The following is a 16,852-nucleotide window of genomic DNA, read 5'->3' as shown; positions in this document are numbered from 1 at the left end:
AAGGACGCCCAGGGCTGGAAGGGTCATATATTTAAATACAAAAGGAGGCAGAGGATGACACCTTGGCACACACACAAATAAGGAATAAATAATAAGGAGTACAAAGGGTACCAGGGATTCCCAGCCAGTCTCCCATGCTGGTCCCTGCCTAGCCTAAAGCTGCTTAGCATTCTGATGAGGGCAGGCACATTCTGCTTAGTGTGGCCGTTAAGTACTCATAAGTAGGGAGCAAAGCTCAGAGCCTCATTCAGACCCGCTGGTGACATAGTACCAAGTCTAACTATCCACCTAGTTTCCTTTTGTGCTAGAAGTTTTTTATTGTCCCCACCCCGAATACCCAAGTGCAAGGCATCAATACCCCTCACCTTTAATAGATTTGCATTGCACTTATGGTGCCGCAAAAAATGTCGTGGAATGGGTTTCAGATCTGACGTGTCGGTCACTGTCTTGGCAGCACCAATGTCCCGGACATGCTCACGGACACGGACTCTCAGCTCCCGTGTGGTAAGACCTATGTAAATCATGGGACACGGGCATGTAGCATAGTAGATTATATTGGTTGTGCCGCATGAAATCCGTTTCTTATGCATACCATTACAAGGGTATTTACATCTGGGGGAGCGGGGGGATGGGCGCTTTTCCAGCATTCCTGGGACATTCATCCTGTGCTCTAGTCATTAGATAGTGTAATATTTTGATATATGTTTTTGTATTATTTATGACAATTAAAGTTTGTTTTATAGTTCTGTTACATATCTGCCTTGACTCGACAGGGCTTCACCGCCTTCCTCTATGGCCACTGCCCTCTGCTGTGCTCCACGTTGGGTTTTACAAGTGACCTAGCATGCCCCCATGACATCATCTGCTAGGCCCACTAAAACACATAGCTGAGTCTTGGTATTAAGACTCCTAGAACTGTTTTTGAGTTCCTCTGTCTCTTGTCTGCATCTGCCTTATGACCACCCTGCATACATGCTCCTGGATTCTTCTACACCTCTCCTCCTGTGGTCTCCATTGGTCCAAGTCCTTTCTCCTCACGTGCCTTCCTGCTTGCTACACCAATGCACTTCTTTGTGGCACTATTAGTCCCTTTTTTAAGGGACTTGACCTGAGATTATCTGATTGTCTATACTGTTTACTGAAATACTACAGTACTATAGTATGTAGGGCTAATCACAGTCTACTATGACGCCTAGCTGGTAGCCAAGCTTCACAAGGGGAGCAAGATGGCAGCTTGGGCAACTGCTCCATTTAAATGCTACTGTCAGAAATTGACAACGGCATCTGAATAATTAATAGCAGTGATCAGGGCTCAGCTGTAGGCCTTTACGCACCCTCTGCTTACCAGTCTATGAAAAAAAATTGTAACTAGTTATACTACATTGCCAAAAATATAATCTCCCTTAGTTCTATCCCTCACAGAGGTGCATGGCTGTTCTGGACACAAGTTGTCATGAAATATGGGTCCATACTCCAGACCCTTAATGCAGTCCATATACTGCTGTATGACTACATGTACCACGTGGGAGAAAGGATGTGTATGAGAATTTATTCCCAAATTCTCCATAATTCGTATTCTATACATTCAGTGGCTACAGCGAATGCATTATACTGCACAAACCAGCGCGTTCTGCACAACCGTTCCCATATTTATCTCTGAGTTAAAGGTTCCAGAACAATGAGGTAGTGAAAGGTTTGCATAGTGCCATTATCTAAACCTGCAAGCTGGCTTTCCTGGAATATATTTTATAGACGTTTTATTTATTTTAGAAGGCGAGAACAGCAATTTACCTGGGCCTGGAGCCAAGTCTTCTGATGGAAAACCTGCATTTTATGTTGTTTATAATTTTTGATAGAACGTTTGGTTCCTTTTAGGGGATATTAGAAGGAGCATGCCCAGTGTAAAAACTAAACAACTTGTCACATTATAAGTTTACTAATTTCATAATTTGTAAGAATTCCAATCCAATTATATGTTTGAATTAAAAATAGTGATGCCAACTTAGTAATGGAATTTTTTTACATAGTAGAAGTGAATAATCCAGTACACTGTGATGGTTGTGCACTGTTAGGGTCCGCTCCAAACACCCGCCTGAAAAGCGCTGTGATGGTATGTACACTGTAAGGTTGGAGTTACACTAGGCATAGGAAAATACTGTCCGTTTTTTACAGGTGTAATACTCAGAAATGATCCCAAAACAGTGATCCATATGTCATCCGTAGGCAGGGTGTGGCTGCGTATTTTGTGCATGTAAACCTCCGTATGTAATCCTTATGGCATCCGTACGGCGAGATTTTCTCGCCGGCTTGCAAAATGGACATAGAATGGATCCATGGGCTCAAATATTCGTGAAAACATATATACAGTATATATATATATATATATACGTATATACTAGCTGAAGAGCCCGGCGTTGCCTGGGCATAGTAAATATCTGTGGTTAGTTAAAGCACCTCACTTTTCTTATTTTCCCATCATGCCTCTTATTTTCCCCCTCACATCTTTCATTTTACCCCTCACGTCTCTCATTTTCCCCCTCACCTCTCTCATTTTCCCCCTCACATCTCTCATTTTCCCCCTCACTACTCTTACTTTCCCATTCACTCCTCTCATTCCCCCCTAACACTTGTCATTTCGACCTCACATCTGTCATTTTCCGATCACTCCACTATTTTTCCTCACTCCTCTCACTTTGCACTCACACCTTTTCATTTTCACCTCACACCTCTCATTTTCCCCTCAGTATATAAGTTTGTCATCTCCCTTATACAGTGGGGCAAAAAAGTATTTAGTCAGTCAGCAATAGTGCAAGTTCCACCACTTAAAAAGATGAGAGGCGTCTGTAATTTACATGATAGGTAGACCTCAACTATGGGAGACAAACTGAGAAAAAAAATTCCAGAAAATCACATTGTCTGTTTTTTTATCATTTTATTTGCATATTATGGTGGAAAATAAGTATTTGGTCAGAAACAAAATTTCATCTCAATACTTTGTAATATATCCTTTGTTGGCAATGACAGAGGTCAAACGTTTTCTGTAAGTCTTCACAAGGTTGCCACACACTGTTGTTGGTATGTTGGCCCATTCCTCCATGCAGATCTCCTCTAGAGCAGTGATGTTTTTGGCTTTTCGCTTGGCAACACGGACTTTCAACTCCCTCCAAAGGTTTTCTATAGGGTTGAGATCTGGAGACTGGCTAGGCCACTCCAGGACCTTGAAATGCTTCTTACGAAGCCACTCCTTCGTTGCCCTGGCGGTGTGCTTTGGATCATTGTCATGTTGAAAGACCCAGCCACGTTTCATCTTCAATGCCCTTGCTGATGGAAGGAGGTTTGCACTCAAAATCTCACGATACATGGCCCCATTCATTCTTTCATGTACCCGGATCAGTCGTCCTGGCCCCTTTGCAGAGAAACAGCCCCAAAGCATGATGTTTCCACCACCATGCTTTACAGTAGGTATGGTGTTTGATGGATGCAACTCAGTATTCTTTTTCCTCCAAACACGACAAGTTGTGTTTCTACCAAACAGTTCCAGTTTGGTTTCATCAGACCATAGGACATTCTCCCAAAACTCCTCTGGATCATCCAAATGCTCTCTAGCAAACTTCAGACGGGCCCGGACATGTACTGGCTTAAGCAGTGGGACACGTCTGGCACTACAGGATCTGAGTCCATGGTGGCGTAGTGTGTTACTTATGGTAGGCCTTGTTACATTGGTCCCAGCTCTCTGCAGTTTATTCACTAGGTCCCCCCGCGTGGTTCTGGGATTTATGCTCACCGTTCTTGTGATCATTCTGACCCCACGGGGTGGGATTTTGCGTGGAGCCCCAGAACGAGGGAGATTATCAGTGGTCTTGTATGTCTTCCATTTTCTAATTATTGCTCCCACTGTTGATTTCTTCACTCCAAGCTGGTTGGCTATTGCAGATTCAGTCTTCCCAGCCTGGTGCAGGCCTACAATTTTGTTTCTGGTGTCCTTTGACAGCTCTTTGGTCTTCACCATAGTGGAGTTTGGAGTCAGACTGTTTGAGGGTGTGCACAGGTGTCTTTTTATACTGATAACAAGTTTAAACAGGTGCCATTACTACAGGTAATGAGTGGAGGAAAGAGGAGACTCTTAAAGAAGAAGTTACAGGTCTGTGAGAGCCAGAAATCTTGATTGTTTGTTTCTGACCAAATACTTATTTTCCACCATAATATGCAAATAAAATGTTAAAAAAATTAGACAATGTGATTTTCTGGATTTTTTTTTCTCAGTTTGTCTCCCATAGTTGAGGTCTACCTATGATGTAAATTGGTAGAAAAACTCACAAAATTGCAGTCCAAAAGTTCCCATAAAAACATAACTTTATTAGTACAAAAATTACACATATAAAAAGCTGTGAAAAAGGTTAATAAACCACAGGGAGAAACAGGATACGCCCTATATGGCAGTACATATGCCCACAGGCTCAAGGCCAGCTGGCTGCAGCAACATCAGTATGGCAAAATAGGCAAACAGTAGGGGGCCTATGGTAAATGATATAACAAATAGCTAACCCCAACCACCACATCCTAATAGCACAATAATGTAAACAGTGTATATGGAATAGCTACCTGATGGTGTCACAGCCAGAAGCCAGGAGCACACCCGACGCGCGTTTCGGAGCGCAATGCTCCTTCCTCAGGGGGCGTCGGGTGTGCTCCTGGCTTCTGGCTGTGACACCATCAGGTAGCTATTCCATATACACTGTTTACATTACCTCCCCTATGCCATGGACTATAGCCCCCACCCTGGATCTGCCCCATCCACCTACCCTACAGCTCCTACCCAACATCCCCACAGTCCCTATCCCTATTGCCTTTATACACTTGCTTTGGCAAAACTGATGTGTATTTGGTCCTGCCAATAAAGCTTCTTTGAATCTTGAATCTTGAATCTACCTGTATGTCATCTCCTCCTATATAAAGTATATACCTGTATGTCATCTCCTCCTATATGTAGTATATACCTGTATGTCATCTCCTCCTGTATATAGTATATACCTGTGTGTCATCTCCCCTGTATATAGTATATATCTGTGTGTCATCTCCTCCTGTATATAGTATATACCTGTATGTCATCTACTCCTGTATATAGTATATACCTATGTGTCATTTCCTCCTGTATATAGTATATACCTGTGTGTCATTTCCTCCTGTATATAGTATATACCTGTGTGTCATCTCCTCCTGTATATAGTATATATGTGTGTGTCATCTCCACTTGTATATAGTATATACCTGTGTGTCATCTCCCCTGTATCTAGTATATATGTGTGTGTCATCTCCCCTGTATATAGTATATACCTGTGTGTAATCTCCTCCTGTATATAGTATATACCTGTGTCATCTCCCCTGTATATAGTATATACATGTGTGTCATCTCTCCTGTATATAGTATATACCTGTGTGTCATCTCCCCTATATATAGTATATATCTCTGTGTCATCTCCTCTTGTATATAGTATATACCTGTATGTAATCTCCTCCTGTATATAGTATATACCTGTGTGTCATCTCCTCTTGTATATAGTATATACCTGTGTGTCATCTCCTCCTGTATATAGTATATACCTGTGTGTCATCTCTCCTGTATATAGTATATACCTGTGTGTCATCTCCTCCTGTATATAGTATGTACCTGTGTGTCATCTCTCCTGTATATAGTGTTGTGATTTCTGTGGTCAAGCTCCCTCCTGTGGTCATGAGTGGTACTTCGGCTGGTTCTGTCTATGAGCTTCCTCTGGTGGATGTGAGTGGGACTGCGGCTTCTGAGTTTCCTTCCTCAGGTGACAGGGTTAAGTCATTAGGTGCTGCTCTATTTAACTCCACCTAGTCCTTTGTTCCTGGCCTCCAGTCAATGTTCCAGTATTGGCCTTGCTTTCTCCTGGATCGTTCCTGTGGCCTGTCTACTTTGCATGAGCTAAGTTTTGCTTATGTTATTTTGTTGCTATATTTCTGTCCAGCTTGCTATATTGGTTTTTCTTGCCTGCTGGAAGCTCTGAGACGCAGAGGGACCACCTCCGTACCGTTAGTCGGTGCGGAGGGTCTTTTTGTCCCCTCTGCGTGGTTGTTTGTAGGTTTTTGTGCTGACCGCAAAGTTATCTTTCCTATCCTCGTTCTATTCAGCAAGTCGGGCCTCACTTTGCTAAAATCTATTTCATCTCTGTGTTTGTATTTTCATCTTACTCACAGTCATTATATGTGGGGGGCTGCCTTTTCCTTTGGGGAATTTCTCTGAGGCAAGGTAGGCTTATTTTTCTATCTTCAGGGCTAGCTAGTTTCTCAGGCTTTGACGAGGCGCATAGGTTCGGGTCAGGAGCGCTCCACGGCTACCTTTAGTGTGATATGATAGGATTAGGGATTGCGGTCAGCAGAGTTCCCACGTCTCAGAGCTCGTCCTATGTTTATGTCTAAACAGGTCACTAGTGTGCTCTTAACCACTAGGTCCATTGTGGTTCTGAATCACCTGTTCAGAACAATATAGTATATATCTGTGTGTCATCTCCTTCTGTATATAGTATATATCTGTATGACATCTCCTCTTGTATTAAACCGCGTTCACACGTTATTTGGTCAGTATTTTTACCTCAGTATTAGTAAGCTAAATTGGCAGCCTGATAAATCCCCAGCCAATAGGAAGCCCTCCCCCCTGGCAGTATATATTAGCTCACACATACACATAATAGACAGGTCATGTGACTGACAGCTGCCATATTTCCTATATGGTACATTTGTTGCTCTTGTAGTTTGTCTGCTTATTAATCAGATTTTTATTTTTGAAGGATAATACCAGACTTGTGTGTGTTTTAGAGCGAGTTTCATGTGTCAAGTTGTGTGTGTTGAGTTGCATGTGGCAACATGCATGTAGCGACTTTTGTGAGATGAGTTTTGTGTAACGACATGCGTGTAGCAACTTTTTGTGTGTTGAGTTACATGTGACAGGTTAGTGTAGCAAGTTGTGTGCAGCAAGTTTTGCGCATGGCGAGTTTTGCGCGTGGCGAGTTTTATGTGTGGTGCTTTTTGAGTATGTGCAAGTTTTGTGTGAGGAAACTTTTCCATGTGTTGCAACTTTTGTTCATGTGGCAATTTTTCCGCGTGTGCAAGTTTTGTGTGTTTCGAGTTTTCCATGAGGTGAGTTTTGCACATGTGGCTAGTTTTGCGTGAGCCTAGTTTTGCATGTGGCGAATTTTGCGTGTGGTGTGTTTTGAGCGGTGACTTTTGGGTTTGACTTTTATGTGGTGAGGTTGGTGTATGTGTGGTGAAATGTGTGCTGAGGGTGATATGTGTTCAAGCATGTGGTAGTGTGTGGCGCATTTTGTGTGTGTGTTCATATCCCCGTGTGTGGTGAGTATCCCATGTCGGGGCCCCACCTTAGCAACTGTATGGTATATACTCTTTGGCGCCATCGCGCTCATTCTTTAAGTCCCCCTTGTTCACATCTGGCAGCTGTCAATTTGCCTCCAACACTTTTCCTTTCACTTTTTCCCCATTATGTAGATAGGGGCAAAATTGTTTGGAGAATTGGAAAGCGCGGGGTTAAAATTTTACCTCACAACATAGCCTATGGCGCTCTCGGGGTCCAGACGTGTGACTGCAAAATTTTGTGGCTGTAGCTGCGATGGTGCAGATGCCGATCCCGGACGTACACACATACGACACACCTCATATGAACTCGAGCGTGAGAAAAAAAGAAAATATTTTGAAAAATTCCCACGCTACAATTCATATGATGTTATGCCAGCAGGGGGCGCAGCACCGCAAGTATAGGTAGCTACGTTCCCCTGCTTCCCATTCATTCCCCAGTTTTTACAGGAGGGGCGGCTGCATTAGCAGGCTGCTGCTTGTAAAATTATTTAACCCTTCAGATGGATTTACAGCGTAGGACATGACTGTAACGGCGGAAAGTCATGGGATATTGTTGTTTTTTTATATTTCCTTTTTTACAGAATGCGAGTCATCATTTGGATTGAGAGTATAATAAACTGTTACAACACCCTGTGTCTTTATTTCAATAAAATACTTTTTTCCTAATGTTTGTGTATTTTATTACCATTTACTACTATTAAATTAATAATGGATAGGTGCCTTATTGACACCTCTCCAGTATTAACCTGGCTTAATGTCACCTTACAATAGCAAGGTGACATTAACCCCTTATTACCCCATATCCCACCGCTGCTCGGGAGTGGGAAGAGAGAGAGGCTAAGTGCCAGAATAGGCACATCTTACAGATGTGCCTTTTCTGGGGTGGCTGGGGGCAGATGTTTTTAGCCGGTGGGGAGCAATAACCATGGTCCCTCTCTAGGTTATTAATATCTGCCCTCAGTCACTGGCTTTCCCACTCTGGCGGAGAAAATTGCGCGGGAGCCCACGTCAATTTTTTCCGCGATTTAACCCTTTATTTTAACAGCTAGAGCCCCCAAATTTTGCACACACACTCTACTAACATTAGTAGTGAGGAATATGTAAAAAAAACAGGGATATGAAATGGTTTACTCTATGTAAACCATGTCTCATATCCTGTCGGGTTTGGGAAGGAGATAGCAAAAGCCGGCAATTGAATTATTGGCTTTTCTGATATCTAGAGCTGTCTGAAATATAAACATATATATATATATATATATATATATATATACAGTGGGGCAAAAAAGTATTTAGTCAGTCAGCAATAGTGCAAGTTCCACCACTTAAAAAGATGAGAGGCGTCTGTAATTTACATCATAGGTAGACCTCAACTATGGGAGACAAACTGAGAAAAAAAAATCCAGAAAATCACATTGTCTAATTTTTTTAACATTTTATTTGCATATTATGGTGGAAAATAAGTATTTGGTCAGAAACAAACAATCAAGATTTCTGGCTCTCACAGACCTGTAACTTCTTCTTTAGGAGTCTCTTCTTTCCTCCACTCATTACCTGTAGTAATGGCACCTGTTTAAACTTGTTATCAGTATAAAAAGACACCTGTGCACACCCTCAAACAGTCTGACTCCAAACTCCACTATGGTGAAGACCAAAGAGCTGTCAAAGGACACCAGAAACAAAATTGTAGGCCTGCACCAGGCTGGGAAGACTGAATCTGCAATAGCCAACCAGCTTGGAGTGAAGAAATCAACAGTGGGAGCAATAATTAGAAAATGGAAGACATACAAGACCACTGATAATCTCCCTCGATCTGGGGCTCCACGCAAAATCCCACCCCGTGGGGTCAGAATGATCACAAGAACGGTGAGCATAAATCCCAGAACCACGCGGGGGGACCTAGTGAATAAACTGCAGAGAGCTGGGACCAATGTAACAAGGCCTACCATAAGTAACACACTACGCCACCATGGACTCAGATCCTGTAGTGCCAGACGTGTCCCACTGCATAAGCCAGTACATGTCCGGGCTCGTCTGAAGTTTGCTAGAGAGCATTTGGATGATCCAGAGGAGTTTTGGGAGAATGTCCTATGGTCTGATGAAACCAAACTGGAACTGTTTGGTAGAAACACAACTTGTCGTGTTTGGAGGAAAAAGAATACTGAGTTGCATCCATCAAACACCATACCTACTGTAAAGCATGGTGGTGGAAACATCATGCTTTGGGGCTGTTTCTCTGCAAAGGGGCCAGGACGACTGATCCGGGTACATGAAAGAATGAATGGGGCCATGTATCGTGAGATTTTGAGTGCAAACCTCCTTCCATCAGCAAGGGCATTGAAGATGAAACGTGGCTGGGTCTTTCAACATGACAATGATCCAAAGCACACCGCCAGGGCAACGAAGGAGTGGCTTCGTAAGAAGCATTTCAAGGTCCTGGAGTGGCCTAGCCAGTCTCCAGATCTCAACCCTATAGAAAACCTTTGGAGGGAGTTGAAAGTCCGTGTTGCCAAGCGAAAAGCCAAAAACATCACTGCTCTAGAGGAGATCTGCATGGAGGAATGGGCCAACATACCAACAACAGTGTGTGGCAACCTTGTGAAGACTTACAGAAAACGTTTGACCTCTGTCATTGCCAACAAAGGATATATTACAAAGTATTGAGATGAAATTTTGTTTCTGACCAAATACTTATTTTCCACCATAATATGCAAATAAAATGATAAAAAAACAGACAATGTGATTTTCTGGATTTTTTTTTCTCAGTTTGTCTCCCATAGTTGAGGTCTACCTATGATGTAAATTACAGTCGCCTCTCATCTTTTTAAGTGGTGGAACTTGCACTATTGCTAACTGACTAAATACTTTTTTGCCCCACTGTATATATATATATATATATATATATATATATGTGTCTCACTGTTAAATATTAATTATTCTTATTTTTATTCTGTACCGAGCACATGGTTTCTTGCTGACATTATCCAAAGCTATTTCTGTGTATGTAGCTCAGAGTATAAGTTAACTCCATATACAGAAGACACGTGATCTGTAGAAACCATATATAAACGTCTCTTAGGAGGGGGTGGGGGCTTTTTGTCACGTGGGACGGTCACCTCCCTTCCTTCACCATCATTCTCCATGGACATGAGACAAGACACGAGGAACAACAGCTGTTAGCTACTCCATGCCATGATGACTTCAGACTTTCACACAGACAGATGACTTCTACCATTCAGGACCCTGGAAAGATGAGTAACAGGAGAAGCGCTGATATCTACACATGGACACTCTGTTTGTAATTGTTTCATCTACCTTTTATGTTTTTGCTGCAATGGTGGATAACTCAATAAACCACTATACTTTCGTCAGAATATCATGACATTTTTCTTTTAAGAATAACGCACCTGGTTAAGTCTTGATTAGATATTTTTGCGCAACAACGATTTTTAACACTCACTGACATATATAGATATATATGTCAGTGAGACATATATATATATATATATATATATATATATACTATGTGTAGACAAGTGGTCCGTGTGTAATCTGTATTTTTCTCGCCCCCATAGACTTTCATTGGCGGATTTTTTGTGCGATACCCTGACAAACGCAGCATGCTGCGATTTTCTACGCCCGTAAAATACAGCTGAGAAATATACGGCAGATAGGAGCTGCCCCATAGAAAATCATTGGTCCGTGTGCAATGCGTTGTTTTTGCACCTCTCATACGTCCGTAAAACTCTCTAGTGTGACTGCGGACTAAGGGTACGCTCAAAAAACCCGCCTGAAAAGCATTTTGATAGTACGTGCACTGTAAGGGTCCACTCAGAAAGCGCCCAGTAAACTATCAAATGAACATATGAATTTCTATGCAAACATGACTTGCTGTTCACATTTCCAAAGATGCCAAATGGTTAAAAGAAGTGAACCGACCATTCTTTACGCATCATCGTCTGTGATGGCGTTTTATACTTTACGGCACATGGCAATGGGATAGCTTTGAAACCTGCAGTTTTCTATAGGAGCAGGTGTAAAACCGCTGTGGATTCCGCACAAAGAATTGACATGCTGCGGAATGTAAACCGCTGTGTTTCCGTGCGTTTTTTTCCGCAGCATGGGCACAGTGTTTTCGATTTCCCATAGGTTTACATTGTACTGTAAACTCATGGGAAACTGCTGCGTACCCGCAGCAAAATCCGCATGGTGTGCACATAGCCTTACATTTTTGCAGTGTGAAAGACTGGTGGAAAGCATGCCAAGACGCATGAAAGCTGTGATTAAAAATCATGGTTAGTCCACAAAATATTGATTTCTGAACTCTTCCTAAATTAAAACATTAGTATTGTTGTATGTAAATGATTTTGAACTTGTTGGAAATTCGGAGACATATTGTCTGAGGTTTATAGACTAAAAGAACAATTTACATTTTACTCAAAAATATACCTATAAAGAGAAAAATCAGACAAACTGAACATTTTGCAGTGGTCTCTTAATTTTTGCCAGAGCTGTATATCCCAAATAATAAATGACAAATGTTATCAGACACAATCCTATCCAGAAATAATGCAAGAAAGTAGAGTAATACCCATTCCTTCCAGGTCCATGTCGCTGTTATCAGACTGGATGCTGGCAGCAGATCTTCTGTGAGGCATTTCTAACAATAATACAGAAGAAAGAAGGAGTACAATTAATCCAGCTGCTTCTCTGAACTAAAGTGGTACAAAAACATCACTAAGGCTTCTTTAACACTTGCCGTGTTTTTGCAGGCCGTATTGCCGCAATTTTCACGGTCTACCGCAAAAACGGGCCACAAAAATCTTGCAGAACGCAGTTTTTCTGGTTTCCAATACTAGGGAAAAAGTACTGAAAAAAAAACGGCGTTCCGCAAATACGGTATACACTGTGCACCGCCAAAACAAGTTGTTTTTGCAGCCCACTTCGGCATGAGAAATAAAAATAAAAATAAAAATAAATCGCTTCATGAAGCCATTGGCAGCATATATAGGATGGTGTGCACTCATACAAGTAAATGGGTGCATGCCAAACATTGGACTGCACTCAGATGCCATCCAAGTGCAGTTTGATATATGGCGAATCACAGAATGGAGAAAATGGAGAAATTGAAATCCTCACATTTGCAGAGCCCCTGATGTGCCTAAACAATGTAAACCCCCCACAAGTGATCCCATTTTGGAAACTACACCCCCCACGGATTTTAGCCAAGGGGTACAGTGAGCATTTTGAATCCACAGGTACTATACAGACTTTGATAGCATTAGCTTGTCATATTGAATACGTTGTCATTAGTGTTGAGCACAAGTTCTCTCTACTCCACTTTGTCTAGGGTGCTCGGGTATGCACCGGTATCGCAGGTGCTGAGTGACGTGTTTGAATGCCTGCCCCACATTTTTTGGTGGCTGTTAGGCACCCAAAAAAGCAAGTGGGGATAGGCGACACTCCATGCATACCTGAGCACTCGATATAATCTCTTGTAGCAAGCACTTGCACTCAACAAAAGCCGTCATATCATCACCATTTTTTTTTACTTTTGAAAAACTCCAACCCTAACACAATCCTAAACCTAACACAACCCTAACCCTAACATAACCCTAACTCCAACCCTAACCCGAACCCCAACCCTAACTGCAAAGAATGGAAAAAATAAAAAGTTAATTATTTTATAATTTTTATCTAACTAAGGGAGTGACAAAAGGGGATTTGATTTACTATTTTTTTTTTTCATTTTGATCACTGTGATAGGGTCTATCACAGTGATCAAAAGGAACCAATAGGAAAAATTATCTATTGTTGACGGGGACCAGCCGGCAAAAGTTTGCATGCGTCCGCCATTTTTTTCCAGGAAGCTGATGCAGAGGGCCAGGGGGACGGATCAGGAGGGTCTGTGGATGGTGTAGGTACCGGGAGGGGCTTGGGGGACCGCATTTCTCTCTTGTCTGATATGTTAGATCATATCGGAGGAGAGAGTAGTGAATTTTAAATCAAACTTTTTTGTGATCTCTGTTATTCGGTGAATAACGGCAACCATATGACAGGGGACCGTAAAAACCAGCCCTGATCATGTTCTCCACTGTCTCAGCTACCCCTGGCAGCTGAGACCCCGGAGATTTTCTGACGCTGGGGTGCACTATACCTTTATTTCTCAAACAGCGCTGAGGAACATGTACCCTTAACTGCCGCAGTTAAAAGGCGCATTGGTGGTCGTTTAGTGCTGAGGGTTGTTAAGGGGTAAATTAATCGTAAGTCTCTGTAATAGATTTTGACCCTCAGATAAAAAAATCCATCAGTGATTTTGAGCAAAGAGAACCTTGGTGTCCATTTTTTATACTGATAAAGTCAAGGACTTTTATCCTGTGCTATTGTAAATTTATGCAGGATTCAAGTTCCTGCTCCTGAAATTCAGCAGGGACAGGCAGGTCTCCCATAGAGATGAGCGAACCAGAACGTAAAAGTTCGGCCTTCATACCAGACAGTCACTGTCCGATAATAAACACCAAACATGGACATTTCCCGGATGTCCGTTGCAATGATCAGAGTTCCGGAGGAAGTCCGTTGCAGAGAGAGAGAGAGTATTTTCCAGCTCAAGTGTTTTCAATAGGGTTTGGATTCTGGTTCAAGCTCGGGTACAGTTCTGTTATCCGAACTGAACTTTGGAATAAAGTTTTGGGTTGGATACCAGAACCTGAACTTCCATGGGACCACTCCACCTTGGTCTCCAACTGTCAGAGACCAAGCCAGTTACACTGATGAAAAAAAAAGATAGAGAAGGTTTATAACTAGGGTTGAGCGAAACGGGTCGAAATTGTTCAAAAGTCGCCGACTTTTGGCAAGGTCGGGTTTCATGAAACCCGACCCGACCCCAGTGGGGGGTCGGCCATGAAGTCGGCGATCTTTTGAATCTGGAATCGGAATTCCGATCCCGATTCCCGATATGTTTAAGATATCGGGAATTGGTATCGGAATTCAGATTAAAGTGTAAAATATAGAATTAAAATAAAAAATATTGCAATACTTACCCTCTGACGCGCCCTGGTACTAACCGGCAGCCTTCCTCCTTCGAATCCGCGCTTCTAGGACCTTGCCGTGACGTCGCGGTGACGTCGCGGCTTGTGATTGGCCGCGCGGCCGCCCATGTGACCGCTCGCGCGGCCAATCACAAGCCGCGACGTCGCCCGCGACGTCACCGAAGGTCCTGGAAGGGCTGATTCTTAGGAAGGAAGGCTGTCGGAAGGAAGGAATATACTCACCCTCGGAAGCGCCCTGCTTCCTTCCGACAGCCTTCCTTCCTAAGAATCAGCCCTTCCAGGACCTTCGGTGACGTCGCGGGTGACGTCGCGGCTTGTGATTGGCCGCGCGAGCGGTCACATGGGCGGCCGCGCGGCCAATCACAAGCCGCGACGTCACCCGCGACGTCACCGAAGGTCCTGGAAGGCTGATTCTAAGGAAGGAAGGTTCCCGGTTAGTACCAGGGCACGTCAGAGGGTAAGTATAAGGATATTTTTTATTTTAATTTTATATTTTACACTTAAATATGGATCCCAGGGCCTGAAGGAGAGTTTCCGCTCCTTCAGACCCTGGGAACCATGGAAACCCAATGCACTGCATTGGGTTTCGAGTTTCGGCCGACCCCGACCCCGACTTTTTTATAGGATCGGCCGATTTCACTCGACCCGACTTTTCCAAAAGTCGGGTTTCGTGAAACCCGACCCGATCCTATAAAAGTGAAGGTCGCTCAACCCTATTTATAACCACTCCTGTCTTCTCTTCTGTGGCTACATAGCACTTAATGAATGATGATGTATTTAATCAGCTGCAGACCGAGATCATCTCTGACGGTGACTTTCGACATCACAGTAGACTATTTTCCCCTATCACTGAAGTTCCTATGAATGCCTCAGTGACAGTGGAAAAAATGCACAATAACAAAGAAAAAAAAATATTCCCTTTATGATCTCCTGGAGAATAAATCACATAAATTCTATTTTTTTAACATAAAATTAAAATATATATAAAAAATATTAGGTATCCGTAAGACTGTAATAACCTGAATAATCTGACATGTATGAAACAAGGACAATAACAAAAATGTTAAAAAAAAAATTATTAAACTATGCCAAAAATTGCTTTCTTGGATAGGGGACCAATAGGTACGCCAAAGAAGCAAGCAGCTTCTGTCACAAACGCAAAAGCCAATGTACTGCTCTTGCACAGGGGTCTTCCCATCAGTGCTTGCACCCTAGCGCGGCACGGTACCATTCATCACACGGAAGGAACACCATTTGATAAGCCCCCAGAACCTCACTATTTTTGCAGACCAGCATTATGGCTGCTGCTGCTACTTTTACGATTATTTTAGGATTACCATTATGTTGATAGCTTTGCAGCGACTGCAAATAATGAAAGTGTAGGATGATAAATGATTGTAGGACTGGTATCAGACATGGGGATACGTGCAAAGCTTCTACCTGTACCTGCAGATAGTGGGGGAGACGCGGTGGAGATGCTGGGCTGCTGGGGTCCTCAGTGCTGGTAGTTCTGCGCTCAGTATTTCTCATACAGGCTCATTGTTGTTGGTGACGGTCTCCAGGAAGCCGCTCATCAGTGAAAGTCTGTATGCTATGGCAGCAGCATCACATTACCACACTAACAATGAATGTAACCAGGGGAAGTCATGGCTGCTGGCTGAGGGAACCTGTGCTTTCATTTTACTTCTGCTGCATGTCACCGCAGTGGTGGAAACCTTCACCACAGGAAAATAATTCACACATGGAAGCTCGAGGCCTGTTTTTGCAGAGCTCCATGAGCACAGACTGTAATTCTTTGTGCTTCTTTGTTTTTTACATTTTGGTCACGTTCACACATTCAGTATTTGGTCAGTATTTTACCTCAGTATTTGTAAGCCAAAACCAGGAGTCGAACAATTAGAGGAAAAGTATAATAGAAACCCGTCACCACTTCTGTATTTATCACCCACTCCTGGCTTTGGCTTACAAACACTGAGGTAAAAAATTCACCCAATACTCAGCATGTGCCCGTGGCCCAATGTGTCGGTGTATAAAGATGTTGTGACTGTATTATACATAACTACAGCCATAAAATAATGTATGCATTATTATGTATGCACAGATAATCGGACATTCACTGGTTTAGTTCATCACAGAATTCGGACATAATTTTAGAGTCCTTTTATCCCTTTTGAGTTTCATTTTTGCTTTTTCACATTTTTTTTTGCTCCAAGAGCCATAACTTTTTTTAAAATATTTTTTCACCCTCATAGACTTTTGGATGACACAGTTAATTTTATCATAAAATGTACCGTACTTGAAAACAAGAAAAAAATTTACAAGTATGTTGAAATTGCAAGAAAAAAAAAATCTGCATTTTCCACAATATTTCTTGGGTTTTGTTTTTACGTCGTTCTTTGTGTGGTAAAATT

General features: G+C 42.5%; 1 protein-coding gene across 2 annotated transcripts in view; it reads right to left on the bottom strand.

Moving 5' to 3' along the window:
* Positions 1 to 16,139, bottom strand: part of ODAD1 (outer dynein arm docking complex subunit 1) — a 172,532-nt gene extending 156,393 nt beyond the window's left edge. The window contains exons 1-2 of one of the 2 annotated variants that reach the window (XM_069740710.1): positions 15,888 to 16,139; positions 11,984 to 12,052 (exon numbers count right to left, since the gene is read on the bottom strand). In XM_069740710.1, coding sequence (XP_069596811.1) covers positions 11,984 to 12,050 — 67 coding nt within the window. In that variant the 5' untranslated portion in view covers positions 12,051 to 12,052; positions 15,888 to 16,139. The remainder of the gene's footprint in view (positions 1 to 11,983; positions 12,053 to 15,887) is intronic. The other variant, XM_069740709.1, reaches the window with a different exon arrangement.
* Between the last annotated feature and the right edge of the window lie 713 nt (positions 16,140 to 16,852).

Source organism: Ranitomeya imitator, chromosome 10, assembly GCF_032444005.1.
Source record: "Ranitomeya imitator isolate aRanImi1 chromosome 10, aRanImi1.pri, whole genome shotgun sequence".
Lineage (NCBI taxonomy): Eukaryota > Metazoa > Chordata > Amphibia > Anura > Dendrobatidae > Ranitomeya > Ranitomeya imitator.
Note: the sequence above shows the minus strand (reverse complement) of the source record. Positions and strands in the feature narration are given on the sequence as shown.